At 40.8% G+C, this 14,528-nt stretch overlaps 1 protein-coding gene across 1 annotated transcript; it reads left to right on the forward strand.

Annotated features, from left to right (window-relative positions):
• Nucleotides 1-12,472: 12,472 nt before the first annotated feature.
• LOC110330061 (resistin-like beta) lies at nt 12,473-14,528 on the forward strand. The gene is made up of 4 exons (XM_021210006.1): nt 12,473-12,693; nt 12,810-12,960; nt 13,660-13,722; nt 14,266-14,528. The coding sequence occupies exons 2-4, from the start codon at nt 12,834-12,836 to the stop codon at nt 14,391-14,393; spliced, it is 318 nt and encodes a 105-aa protein (XP_021065665.1). The 5' UTR covers nt 12,473-12,693; nt 12,810-12,833; the 3' UTR covers nt 14,394-14,528.

The following is a 14,528-nucleotide window of genomic DNA, read 5'->3' on the forward strand; positions in this document are numbered from 1 at the left end:
ACAAGTTGCTTCTGCTACATTCTTTTTATTTCATAACAGCAACAGAAGTATTCTGTGCAAGAAGGATGTCCCAGTATATCACTCACAACACTAACTTTCATAGAACAAGAACAGCGTCAGAAGTACTCAAGTCACAATCAAGTTGATGCTGATTTTCAACACTGAAGAAGGAAGTTTCCTTTTCATCCTCCAAGTATGCATTATGCAAATGCAGATCAAAGAACAGAATTAAACTGGGCACGTACACAACCAGACTCTCCTCTTCATGGTAAATGAATATTATTCATTATATTTTGTCAGTATGTTCCATAAAAAAAGAATATATTTGATGGTGAAGGTATTATTCATTTCTGAATTTGAGTGTAATTTATTAACTGTTCTTGAGGTAGGATCATATCAAATTAAGGTAACAATTTGAAATCTCATCTTTGGAGCAAACCAACTACGTTGACAAAGCAAAATATATTTATTTATACTTACAATGAGCCAATTTAATCTCAACGGCCAGTAAACCAATGCCATGCTTATTGACTTGGGAGATGATAATAATAATATTCTAATAGAAATAATAACTGACCTTTACTAAATGCTGCTTGAAGCTATCACTACAGTTTTACAGAGCCCGCTTGATCCTTACCATTGCCTCAGGAATGTTGTCTGTCCATCCTCAGGATGAAGAAACTGCTTTCCTGAGAAAACAAGTAGCCTCCATCTTCACAGCTAGGACAGGAAATAGCGCCACCTTCTGAGATGCACTGAGAAGTTAGAGAGAGATTAAAATATATAAGACAGGAAACAATAGCTTAGGGCTTTGGTTGACCTAAATCAAAAGTTTTTAGTAAGAAACAACTGGCTAGCATCCTGGGAGAGTCCATATGAAAAGCAATGCCTTTAATCTACTATTACATCTTTGTGAGACCCTCAGCTACAGCAAGTTACTGGAGCCCCTACAATCATTGCAGGAGATACCCAGGGTTGCTCTACCTTGAATAGCTAAAACGCACATACTTTAAGGCACAGTGGCCTTGAGAGTGTACCAACTCTTAACTAAAGCCATGTGATACACCAAGTGCCCCAGCTTCTGTTTATCACTCCATCAGACTGACTGCAGGAGGGGCACTGGACAGAGAAATCCCAGGAAGATGTGACACAGTACATGGACCCTTCAATGGCTCTACTGCAGGGTGGCAGTCATTTCTCGCTCTCTTCTTGAATCCTGGCCAGACCTGAGTGCTACGCTCCAGCTCACGAGCCTTCTGTGTCTTTTCCCTATATCTTTTCCTCAGATATGCCTCCCAATGAAATCCTTGTATGATTAATCCCATCAGCCACCTGCAGCTCAGAGGATCGACATCTATTTTTCTACAAATTTTCAAATGTTTCAGAGGTTTGTATAATAAACACAGCATGTTAGCAACATTACCAAACTCTTAAGCAGCTTTTATATAATTATACTTTTATCTTGTGTATTTGTATTTCTTTAAACTGGCTGCTGTTCCTTGTCCTACAGGTCCAGAGCCTTTCATGACAATCACCAATCACCCCCACCCTCTCTTGAAACGTGTTCTTGCTCCTGGCTCACCGGTACTCCCTAGCAACCCAGTGTGCCTCTCATCTGGAAGTTCTCCTTGGAAGTGTTCCTTTCTGCTCTGTTTTTTTTTTCCTTAAAACAACTTTATTAACATGAAGTATGATTGGAGATATTTATAAAGTATTAAAAGTTATTATCCAAGCATTAATTTGACATTAAAATGTAGTGAAGATCATTTTATTTCACGTTCTTTCTTTTTTCCAATTTTTATTAGGTATTTACTTCATTTACATTTTAAATGCTATCCACAAAGTCCCTTATACCCTCCCCACCCCCGTTCATCTACCCACCCACTCCCCCTTCCTGGCCCTGGTGTTCCCCTGTACTGGGTCTGCTTTGGTTTTTTGCACCAGACTATACTATTCATCCTTAAGTTTCATTTCTGTCTCTTCTACAGGGGAGCTTACCTTCCACATTTCACCCCAAATTTAACAAATAATAAACCTGTTGTTATTGTTGTAAATTGTTATGATATATTTAATGATTTCTTCTTCCTCTATGTTATAATCTCAATGGAAGCCATGGTTTTGTAATGGTCTAACAATGCCAGGTTCTATAATGGTGACTCAATAAACACTTGTCTGATAAACAAACACATTGAATATTATAAGGAATATAAAGATGAACACTATCCTGGAAGTTTAAGAGAAGTTAAAAATGAATCTGAAAAGCAAAATCCTGCTTTGGCTTTCTCAAACTGTGACTTTGTAGCCAAGTATAGGCTTTCAAATGTGACTTTTCCTCCAAGTGGAAAGGTTTGGAGGAAGAACTTGGCCAAGGAAAATCAGAGTACAGAGACACATTATCTTTTCTTTGTGTGTTCTCCTAAAATGATGGCTTATTATTGAAATCATTTCTTACTGGTGCTTGAACAATATAGAAGTCTCTTTGACATTTCTGCTTCTGCTTCCTTCTGGGAAAATGGAGAGATAATGGGATAATGGAAATTAAAGCCTGGGAGCTAGCTCAATTGGTAAAGTACTTACAGCTCCTTGAGCTCAGTAACCAAAGCTCACACAATATCTCAGTTGTGGTGGTGAATGCTTCTATTCCACTGGCAGACCCAGCCAGGTCCTTGATGTTTGCTGGTCAGTCCTCCTAACTTTTGCCTGAATTGGCAAACTTCAGACCAACTAAGAGAACATGTTTCAAAATCCAAGGACTACAGAACCTGAGTACTCTCCCAGAAGTTGATCTTGTACCTCCACATATATGGGTCCCCCAAACCTCCTCTGGCATACACCAATATATCCACAGATGCTAGCATACACTCACACCCCCAGCCTGGCCACACAGAACTGTAGGCTATGACCCTTCCTTTGAATGGGGAAACGTTATGTTTAAATGACAAGTTAACTTTCATCAGATACTATGAATCTGAGTTTGCGCAGATTTTAAAGTTACAAATTTTAAACTATTAGACTTTCTTACTTGCTTCCCAGCCTTGCTTTTAGGCTTATTTCCTCTCAGGGTCTTTTCATGTCCAATTGGAGTGCTTGGAACTTGACCTGAACTAAAAATTAAATAAAATCATTAAAAAAACCACAACAACAACAACCAAGGTTGTTGTCATCCTCCGGTTTTTCTATCTCTTGAATCACATATTATCCAGACCTCAAATTCTAGTACCAGATTTCCAGGCCACACAACTCAGAGAGGTCAGGCTCCTTGCTGGTACATGGTGACATCTCCCCAAGTGACCTGGATAGTTGCCAGATGGATAAATACAACCTGCTGTTTTACTGGCAAAAGAAAAACCAACGAAAGGTGGCGCTGTCATGAAGCAAGTACTCAGAAATGATGGAGACTCGTGCCAAGCTTGATGTCAACGGGGAATGCTGAGGTCATAACCCAGATATCTCAGCTGGCATCAGCCACCCTCAGTAAGAACCAGCAGTTTAAATAGTTCCTCAATTCTATATGTGAACTATTAAACTCCAGAGAGGAACTGCAGCAGGGAACAGGAGAAAATTTAGAGCGAGCTCCGAGATACTAATCTATGGCACAGTGACCAAGTTTGTGCAAGGGACAGTAGATGATGGTTATTCTGCTTGATAACACAGCTGTAAAGCTTCATGCCCAGCCCAGAACTCTTAACCAGGGCTTGACATGAAAACGGAATAGGATGGTGGTGGTGGTGATGATGATGATGATGATGATGATGGTGATGGTGATCATGATGCTAATAGTAATAGGGACTGATTACAAAGGAATATGTCAGTAATCATAATATCTATGATGATTAAGTTTTGAGGAAGAGATCCACAAAACGCTGAATGCTGAAACTAACTCTTCTCAGTATTCTTTTTCCTAATAACTACATGCTACTGTTTAGTTTTTTTTTTTAAATAAATATAAACTACCCTGTGGTAAAGAATAGAGTTAACATTCCTCACTGGATATCTAGAATATAGACTGCAAAAATGAATATCCACATCTCCATTCTTCTGTGGTCTCAGTCTGGCATCCAGAAAAAGAAATAACTTTGTTGTTGTATTTTATATTTATGATGTATAAATTTTTGCCATATAATTTATATGATTTAGCTCTTTTATGACCAGGGGCTCACTGAAGTAGAAAGTGGACCTAACATTAATCAAATACAATGTTTCATCCCATCCTTTACATTCTGTTTAGTTTCACCGACATTAGATAGAGTCATAGATTTTGCAGTGGAACAGAGAGACATGGATTCTAGTCCCATGTCAGGGCCTGAAAACACTGCTCATTGGTGACCTTAGGTAAACCACAGTGATCACCTCAGTCTTCAATTGGTTGGCTTTTGAGTGACAAAAGTTTGTTCCATTCTAAGCTCTAAAACGATTACTATAATCTTTTTTTTTCAATTTTTATTAGGTATTTACTTCATTTCCATTTTAAATGCTATCCCCAAAGTCCCCTACACCCTACCCCCCTACCCCCCCACTCCAGGAGGTGGGGTGTAGTTGGCGGGAGTAGTTCTTTGAAGCTCTAACTTTGTAAACTTATCTGTTTACTTCTTAGCTGTTCTGGGACAGTGAATTCTCTTCTCCTCCAGTTCTCACAGCCATTAACATTGTAACAAACACAAGCCAATATCCACACTTATATCTAGAAGGTAATTAACAGCCACCCAACTGAATGTAAGACCTGTTCAAAGGAAGGGATATTCTGTGCCTGGTACTACAAACCTGCCGAGCACCTGTGGCTAGTGAGATCACGGTCCTTAGAAGAAAGCCAACTATTGCCATTTTCCTAAGGTAGTATAATTTCTGACTGCTGCGTTTTATTTATCCCCTGCCCACAGATAAGTATGCTTCTCACTCATCAAAGAAACGTCTCTGTGCAGCAGATGGAGACCATCACAGAATCCACAATCGGTCAATGTACTAGGAGAGAAATGTTCCACTACAAAGATAAGTCTCATGATTATCCAGTTATTTCAAGCAATCAGCCTTAAACACATATACAAATGGACTCAGCAGATTGGACTTACATATACTGTGTGTGTGTTGTACATTTGAGAGGGAGTTATGAGGGGATAACCACAGGAGGAGTTAGAAGGTATGAGAGAGGAATAGAAATGGTGTAAATACAATACTCAAGCATGAAATACAAACAGACAAACAAAAAAAACAAATAACAAAACCCAAACATCAAGTCAAAATAATGTTTTCTTTTTAGAAGCTGATTTTCTCTGGCATTTTCTAACATTAGTGGAAATGTAACTGTTTTCTTCACTGTTTTCTCAGCTGTATTAGTAATTTTTATCCTAGTGACAAAATTGCTAATATAAGTGGCTGGCTTACAGTTCAAGGGTGTAGCCATCATAGTGGGAAAGACATAGACATGGTAGAATGCTATACCCACTCCAGTAGTGACTTGAGTGACAGGCCTAGGAACCTGGATGCAGTACCGAGGCACAAAGTTCACAGAAACTTAGTCTCCTGGAACCATGACATCCCGTAAAACAAATGTTCCAAACTTGTCCTTGCGAATGGATCTTTATGCTTTCTTTCAGTAGGTGTCTCCAAGCAGTGACTTGCCAAATACCTAAGCAGAATTGGACTTTGCTTCCTGGCCTTCATCAATGCCCTAGGTAGTCCTTGAGCAGACCCTGGGCTTGGAATTCAGTAAGAATGTTACCTATTCAGTAACACTCAGAATTACCTCAAGTATTGTAAGAGAGATAGTGAAAGAAATCAGGTATTACTATCTACTACATAGAGTTAGAAATCTCAGGGCAAGCTTAGCAAATTAAGTTTAGAATTCTTATTATAGTTATGTATGCCGGATTACATTACTTATTAGTAGAAAGTCCCCCCATACTATCACTTAGAATAAAAGCCAAGTCACTCCCATATACAGGAATTTACAATGTTTTAGGAAGTAGATTGGGCTGTGGTTATCAAGTATTGCATTTTTCATGAGAAGGTTAGCTAGAGCAGAACTCCCTAATCAGAACCATGACTTGGGTGCAAAAGCCCTTGCCCTGGGAGTGTAAAGACCTCACACCTGGCTTCTAAGAATATAGTTGACCTTAGATAGAGCTGACTTTGTCTTAGTTGTTTCATTGCCCAGTTCCTGCCAGTCTTTATGTTTGCATTCCTCTGTTTTGTGTTAGAGTTATTAAGCATTCGGTAACCTCATTGTACCTTGCTGATGTGTCACCTAACTTCCCTATTTTCTTCTGTATTAAAAGTTTGATACCCATGAAAGGAGTTACAGAGACAAAGTTTGGAGCTAAGATGAAACGATGGACTATCCAGAGACTACCCCACCCGGGGATCCATCCCATCATCAGCCACCAAACCCAGACACTATTGCATATGCCAGCAATATTTTGCTGAAGGGACACTGATATAGCTGTCTCGTATGAGGCTATGACAGTGCCTGGCAAACACAGAAGTGGATGCTCACAGTCATCTATAGGATGGAACTCAGGGCCCCCAATGAAGGAGCTAGAGAAAGAGCCTAAGGTGCTGAAGGGGTCTGCAACCTTATAGATAAAATAACAATATGAACTAACCAGCACCCCCAGAGCTCGTGTCTCTAGCTGCATATGTAGCCGAAGATGGCATAGTCAGCCACCATTGGGAAGAGAGGCCCCTTGGTCTTGCAAATTTTATATGCCCCAGTACAGGGGAAGGCCAGGGCCAAGAAGTGGGAGTGGGTGGGTAGGGGAGCAGGGCAGGGGGAGGGTATAGGGAACTTTCGGGATAGCATTTGAAATGTGAATAAAGAAAATATCTAATTAAAAAAAAGTTTGATGCTTGATTTGAGAAATTATATTCAGATTCACACACTCCCTCTTTCTGTCTCTGTCATCCCCGCCAACTCCTTGCTTGCCTGTAACCGGAACCCTGAGTTTTCCTACGGATCAGGGACGGGATTGAGGTCTGTCTGCAACAATGGAAGGGCCATGAGGTAGCAGGTCACACTCTATTTGTAAGCTGTAAGGAAGCAGAGTGAGATAAATGCTGTTCTGTTTCTCCATCTTATTCAATCCAAGACCCAAAACTCATGAAGTGGTTTGACCAAATATCAGGGTGGATTTCCCATCTCAATTAATTATAATAACAACAACAACATCCTCCTACCATGATATTTGTTTCCATGGTGAGTCTAAATCCTGACATTTCTTTGGAACTATGGCACAAAATTCCATGGATCCTCTCAGTCTTGCATATTTTATGCCTGCAAAACCAGTGCCCCGTGGACGGTGCTGCCAGATTCGACTACCACATGTGGGTGGAGGTTGTTCCCCTCGGCCCACAGTTGTGTCAGCTTCTGTCCGCTGACTGTGAGGAAGCATTTCCCAAGGTTGTTACTTTTGAGCCCCTTCAATGGTATTCAAAGGAGGTCCTCTCCTTTCAAATGAATTTGTATTTTCACAGCATGGAAACTTCACTGGTAGGATCCAGCTTTTGTGTGACTTTTCCTGTTCTCTGAGTGAAGAGTTCCAGGTTTCTCTTCAGCAACACGAATTTCAAACAATCTCAGCTGCTTTCCAACTTGCCTTGTCCCTCACGTGCTGCATATTTGTAATATATTTTGGCCGCATCTTTTGGTCTCTCACTGCAGAGCGGAAAGAGTACTAAGCCGTAGCTGTGCCGCAGTCTGAATGGAATCCCAATTTGAAATTTTCACTGCTAAACAAATTAGTCCACTTCTTTTCAATTCAGCCATAATGGAGTTCTCATGGCACAGGTAAACACAGCCATGTTCTTTCCTGGTGTATAGCAATAATTGCCTCTATCCCAGTTCCTAATGGAATACTTGTTCCCCTCTGAAACATGAGCTAGACATTCAATGTTTCTGTTTCTGTTGAAAATCTTGTTTTCTAAGCTTCCACCAGAATAGCCCAATTATGCTCTGCTTACAGCTTCATGGAGTTTTTGCTGCTTCGAATTCCAATCTCTCCCACAATCCTTTGATAAACTAGCTTCAAAGGCTTACAAACCACATGGTTAGTTTCTGACATCTATAAACTACTTCAGAACCCAATGTTCTGTGTTAGCCACATTTCTCATAAGCACTTAAAGAAAGGTTTACTTTTGGCTCAGAAATCACAGATGTGGTCCATCATGGCAAACAATGGTAGCAAGAGTCTGAAGCAGCTGGTCATATTGGACCATTCAGACAGGGAGCAGGAAGAGATGAATGCTGGTGGTTAGGCAGATTTCTCCCTTTTATCCTGCCTGACACCCACCCGAGCCCACCAAATGCTGGCATCCATATAGAAGGGGGTGTTTTTTCACGTCAACTAATCTGATGTAGAAACTTCCTCAGACACATGTCCAGGTATTTGGTTCTATGGTGGTTCTTAATCCCCATCAAGTTGAGAACGTTAATCATTCTACCAAACATATGTGCCAGAAAGGGTAATTTACATGACCCAGAACTGAAGAAAGAGAAATGAGAGATGAGAAGAAAATAAGAAGAAAAGACAAAGCCTCCAAGGACAATGGGTTGTCTCAGAATGTTCTATTTGCCCCCTGTAACTATGGGAAGAAACCATCAAAAGATACACAGAGAACAGAGGGATGAAATGCAAAAAAGATCAACAGAATGATAACTTTTGGGGGCCTGGAACTGTGCTCTGGAGTCAGGTACCATGCTTTTCATTCCTTATTTCTAAGAATAAACATATTTTCTATTATGTTTACATAGATAAGGTTATCCTGCAATTTAAACAAGAAAGAAAGAAAGAAAGAAAGAAAGAAAGAAAGAAAGAAAGAAAGAAAGAAAGAAAGAAAGAAAGAAAGAAAGAAAGAAAGAGANTCAGTACAGCATGTAAGATGGGTGGTGAAGAAAGTTAGGTGAAACATGAGGATATGGTGACCCTCTGGTTCTTCTACTTCCTCATGACCTATCAAGAATATTGATCTTATTGTTGGCATGAAATGTAGTAAAGCAAAATGCCACGCTTTTATTTGTCTCACCAACTGGAACAGTGAATCCCAAGCCATGTGCAGGAAGGCTTTGCAAGGTACAGGCAGAAAGGGAAATATAAAGCAATTTATAACTTCTTACAATGTGTGTGTTCTCTTTCCAACTTACTTGCCTGAGTAGGCTTTCTGACAAGGTAATGTCCCTGTCATAGTTAGCCATAGGTGCCACAGTCTCCACCAACTGTAAAGGTTTGAAACAATGATTCTTCTCATGAATAAAAATTACAGAATTCCAAACTAAGAAATAATATTATTTTAAAAATTTTTTAATGCATCATTCTATTTGTTTACATCTCAAATGATATCCCACTTCCTGGTTATCCCTCCACAAACCCACAATCCCACATCTTCCCTCTCCTCCCTCCCCTTTGCCTCTATGAGTGTGCTCCCCCACCCACCTATCCTCTCCTGCCCCACCACTTCAGCATCCCCCTACACCGAGTCATTGAACCTCCACAGGACCAAGGTGTCCCCTTCCATTGATGTCAGGCAGGTCCATTCTCTGCTACAATTGTATCTGGAGTCTTGGGTCCCTCCCTGTACACTCCTTGGTTAGTGGTCTAATCCCTGGGAGCACTGGGTGGTCTGGGCTGCTAATGTTGTTCTTCCTGTGGGGTTGCAGTTCCCTGCTGTTCCTCCAGTCCTTCCAACAGCTCCACAACCTAAGTTCCTGAACTCAGTCTGATGGTTGGCTCTAAGCATCCACATCTGCATTGGTCAGTTGCTGGCAGAACCTCCCAGGGAACAGCCACACCAGGTTCCTGTCAGCAAACACCTCTTGGCATCAGCAAGTGTCTGGGTGTCTGGGTTTGGTGTTTGCAGACAGGATGGGTCCCCACGTGGGGCAGTTCCTGGGTCACCCTTCCTTCGGTCTCTGCTCCATATTTTTGTTCCCGTTTTTCCTTTGGACAGACACATTTCTGGATTAAAAGTTTTGAGATGGGTAGATGGCCCCATCCCTTAACCTCAGGGCCATGAAAAGAGACTGGAGGTGGTCTCGACAGGTTCTCTCTCCCCTTCTCTGAGCATTTGGGCTAAAGTCACCCTCTGTGGTTATTCAAATTATAGCACACATATTGAAGTGTTGAAAGCTAATAGTCACAGAAAAGACAAAACATCCAATATTGGTCTTCTTGGGTGTAGATCACCTCCTTCTGGATGATTGATTCTAGTGATATCCATATACCTGAAATTTTTATTATTTTGTATTTCTTAAGAGCCAGATAATCTACACTGCATAAATCTATCATAGTTTGTAATTATCCACTTGTCAGCTAACGGGCATCTGGGTTATTCTTAATTTCTTGCTATTATGAGTAGAGCAGCAATGAACACAGATGGGCAAGCATCTCTGTAGTGGAATGTAGAGTGGGTATATGCCCAAGTGTGCCATAGTTGGATCTTGAGGTAGATCTATTCTCAGCTTACAAGGAACCACCCCACTGATTTCTACAGTGGCTGTACGTGATGTTGCTCCTTCCACAGTGGATAACTTCTCCCATTTCCCCACATCCTTACCTCATTCATTTTGATGATCTTGGCCACTGTGACTGGGGTAAGTTGAACTTTCAAGGTTTTAGTTTTGTTTTTCCTGAAGGCTAATGATCATGAACATTTCTTTAAGTGTTTCCCAGTTATTTGTGTTTCATCTTTTGAGGATTTTCTGTTTAGACCCTGACCACATTTTCAAATTGGATTATTTGTTTTATAGTTCTTTTTAAAATTTCCTTATATATTCTAGACACTAGCCCTCCTATAGATATATAATTAGTAAAGTTATTTTCCAAGCCCGTGGCCTCATGATTTGTCTGAATGATGTTATCTTTTACCATAGAGAATCTCTTAATTTAATGAGGTCCCATTTATTAATTTTGTTCTTAGTGCCTGAGCTGTCAGTATCCTGTCCTAAAAGTCTTTTCCTATGCCATCAAATTTCAGCATATTCCCCACTTTCTCTCCTATCACATTCAGGGTATCTGGCCTTCTGTTGAGATACTTGACCCATTTAATCTTGAGTTTTGAGCAGGATACTACCCAGGTAACTTCTTAGCTTTCTGTTGGTCATCTCTGAAGCTCAGCCTTAGCCTCAGCAGAAAGACAAGGGGGATGAAGGGAGCTGGGAGGGAATATCTAAGTGAAGAGAAATTTCTAGAAATGCCAAGAATATGGGATGTGTTCTTAGGGATGGAAAAAGAAGAAACAGAAATGATAAGAGAGGGATTAAGGAGTCTGAAGAGGACTGAGAAAAGAGAAAACTTACTCAGATGGAAACAATAAATTTCCTCCCACTGCAGGCTGTGCATTGGTCCCAAACAAAAACTGCTAATGGTGACCTTAGACCCTCCCTAATATTGATAAATTCTGGGAAAAGAAAACTATGGGGTTCCACTGTCATGTAGCTGGCAGGATTTCAAAACTGAAGCAGCTACACAAGGAACAGACCCTGTCAATATTTAATGGAATGCTGTTATGAGCAATAAACCTATAAGAGGGTTAAGGTAAATAAGATAAGTAGAGGTGGGTAGCCACTTCATACTTCCAGAGAAAAACACACGGAACACTGTTTGCAGTTCCTCAAAAAAGAAGTGAGTTTGTGAAACTAGAAAAAAAAATCCTAAAATGGGGAAAAGGATATCATAAGAGAGACTACCCCACCCGAGGATCCATCCCATAGTCAGCCAACAAATCTAGACACTATTGCATATGCCAGCAATATTTTGCTGAAGGGACCCTTCTATAGCTGTCTCATATGAGGCTATGCCAGTGCCTGGCAAATACAGAAGTGGATGCTCATCTCACAGTCATCTATAGGATGGAACACAGGGTTATTATTAATTCTTATTATAATTATGGAGGAGCTAGAGAAAGTACCTAAGTAGCTAAAGGGGTCTGCAACACTATAGGTGGAACAACAATATGAACTAACCAGCACCACCAGAGCTCGTGTCTCTAGCTGCATATGTAGCAGAAGATGGTCTAGTCAGCCATCGTTGAGAAGAGAGGACCCTTGGTCTTGCAAACTTTATATGCCCCGGTACAGGGGAACACCAGGGCCAAGAAGGGGGAGTGGATGGGTAGATGAGCAGGGGTGGATGGGGAAGGGTATAGGGCACTTTGGGGATAACATTTAAAATGTAAATGAAGTAAATACCTAATAAAAATTGGAAAAAAAGATTATCCTGCAATTTAAACAAGAAAGAAGGAAAGAAAGAAAGAAAGAAAGAAAGAAAGAAAGAAAGAAAGAAAGAAAGAAAGAAAGAAAGAGAGGTGTTTGAACAGGTGTTAAGCAGGGCTACCATTAAGAAGTCCGCAAAGCAATTACCTCCTGGTGAAGGATCAAGCCAAAGGGTTTCCCTATGGGACAGGTGCTATCCTTNTCCATTGACAAAGAAGAGAGTGAAGAGAACATAAAGCAGGATCATTCCTCTTGGCAGTGACCCACAGGCAAGGCAGCTGTTGCTTATCAAGGACACACTNAAGTTTATTGTGGTGATGTGTCAAATCACAGGAAATATTTATATGTGTGTGCATATATATTAAGAGTGTACAGGTCTACAATCTCAAAGTAACACATCCTTCCCAGAAGAACATTTCCTGAGCTTTCTGGAGAGTGAATCTGCTCATCGGGAAAAGCTCTTCCCGTTCCTTCTCCAAAAAGCTAGAACTGAAGTAAGGAAGCTGATGTGCCTCCCCATTTACTCCCTTGACCTTACACATTGTCCTCTCCACTCCTTCACAGCCACACCAGAGCTTGGAGACTCATGTTCTTTCCCTTTGTCTTCTAGCTCCAGGAGGCTGACTTCTACAGCATGAAGCCTACACTGTGTTTCCTTTTCATTCTCATCTCCCTTCTCCCANTGATAGTCCCAGGGAACANGCAATGCTCNNTTGAGTCTTTGGTGGATCAAAGGATCAAGAAAGCTCTCAGTCATCAAGGTAAGAGAAGGGGCAAGGAAAATCTGAGCTTACTGCTTATTTATGCCACCTATTCCTAAACCTTTTCTTCATCTCTATCCCATTCCANGATCCCAGCCTCTAATTAGTCCTNGGGAATCCTACTTTCCTGTTCAGGGATTCTNTATGGTATCCTACTCTTTTCTGAGCTCTTGATCCAAAGCTAAAGTTTNTTGATGAGGANGAANAAGGAGGGTCNTAGGTGTANTGTAGGAATACTTTATGAGTTAGTATAAATCATAGCCTTTACNCTTTATAGCCAACTTAGGAGCTAAGAATAACTATTACTTTCNCTTCACAAATTAAGAAATTAACTTTGGGGTCTGGAGAGATGATTAGGCAGGTGAAGGTACTTCCAGAGGACCTGGGTTGCAGCCTGATACCCACTTGGTGGCTCTTAAACATCTGTAACTCTTGTCACAGAGGATCCGTTGCCCTCTTCTGACTATCACACACACAAGGCATGCATGTGATGCACAGATNCATACATNTATATGTAGGCAAAATANCCATGCATTTAAAANAAACTTTTAAAAAAGATATTAAAGTTTAAAAGTTAGTGTATAGCTTGATTTTGAAAAATAGCAACTCTAAGATGCAAGAGGACTTTGAAGGAGATTGTGAGAAAGAACNTGGGCAGTACCCCCTATTCTGTACTACTCAAGNACCCTCTCTTGACAGAGACTAAGGCNCTCTCCTGCACTANTNTCANNTCTTNTGGCAGACTGGCCTCCTGTCCTGCTGGTGAGTAACTCCACACAGAGAATGTATGTGCAAGATGTCCTATGTTCTTACCCTCAATATTCTAACAATGAATTATTTTCCTAGATAAAAAATTTTACTGCCATGGAGGTAAGCCATGGTCACTGGAGCCTAGCTATCTTTTACTGACTGTGACGTTCCTTTAAGGGTGTTACCGAGAGAACTTGAGTTTCTGTCCTTCCTTTCCTTTCTTTCTATTGTACTCNCATAGTCATCCANTTGCTTCNNCTCTGGGTATGGATATGTCCCTATTTCTTTTCCANTCCATTCCCTTGTATTACAGGGCAGGGAGTCAAGGTGAGTTTTCCATCAATTGAACAACATTGAGACGTCAAGTGTTTTTGTATGAGTGATTTTTGTTTTATGAGTTTAAGTGACTTTTTTTCATTGAAGATAATTCTCAAAATTGAATTAGTTTTACCTAAGCCTANGTCNATGTATGAGCNTCCTAGGGAGAATAGTTAGGGTCTCATCANCTCNTACAGTCCAAGGGCTCTGACATCTGTGTCTCACATGANCTTGCAGGGATGGTTGTCACTGGTTGTGCTTGTGGCTATGGTTGTGGATCTTGGGATATCNGGAATGGAAATACTTGCCACTGCCAGTGCTCAGTCATGGACTGGGCCTCTGCCCGCTGCTGCCNAATGGCTTAAGAATGAAGAGCTTGAGAAACCAATTTCAAAATGATGAGCATNATGAAACCACGGTCTCGACCAGGAAACCTGACTCATTGTCTTCATATTGCTAAATAATTCTTCTTGATTAATAAAGGCATACCTGTACCTGTG

Source organism: Mus pahari, chromosome 12 (genome assembly GCF_900095145.1).
Source record: "Mus pahari chromosome 12, PAHARI_EIJ_v1.1, whole genome shotgun sequence".
In the NCBI taxonomy this organism is placed as follows: domain Eukaryota; kingdom Metazoa; phylum Chordata; class Mammalia; order Rodentia; family Muridae; genus Mus; species Mus pahari.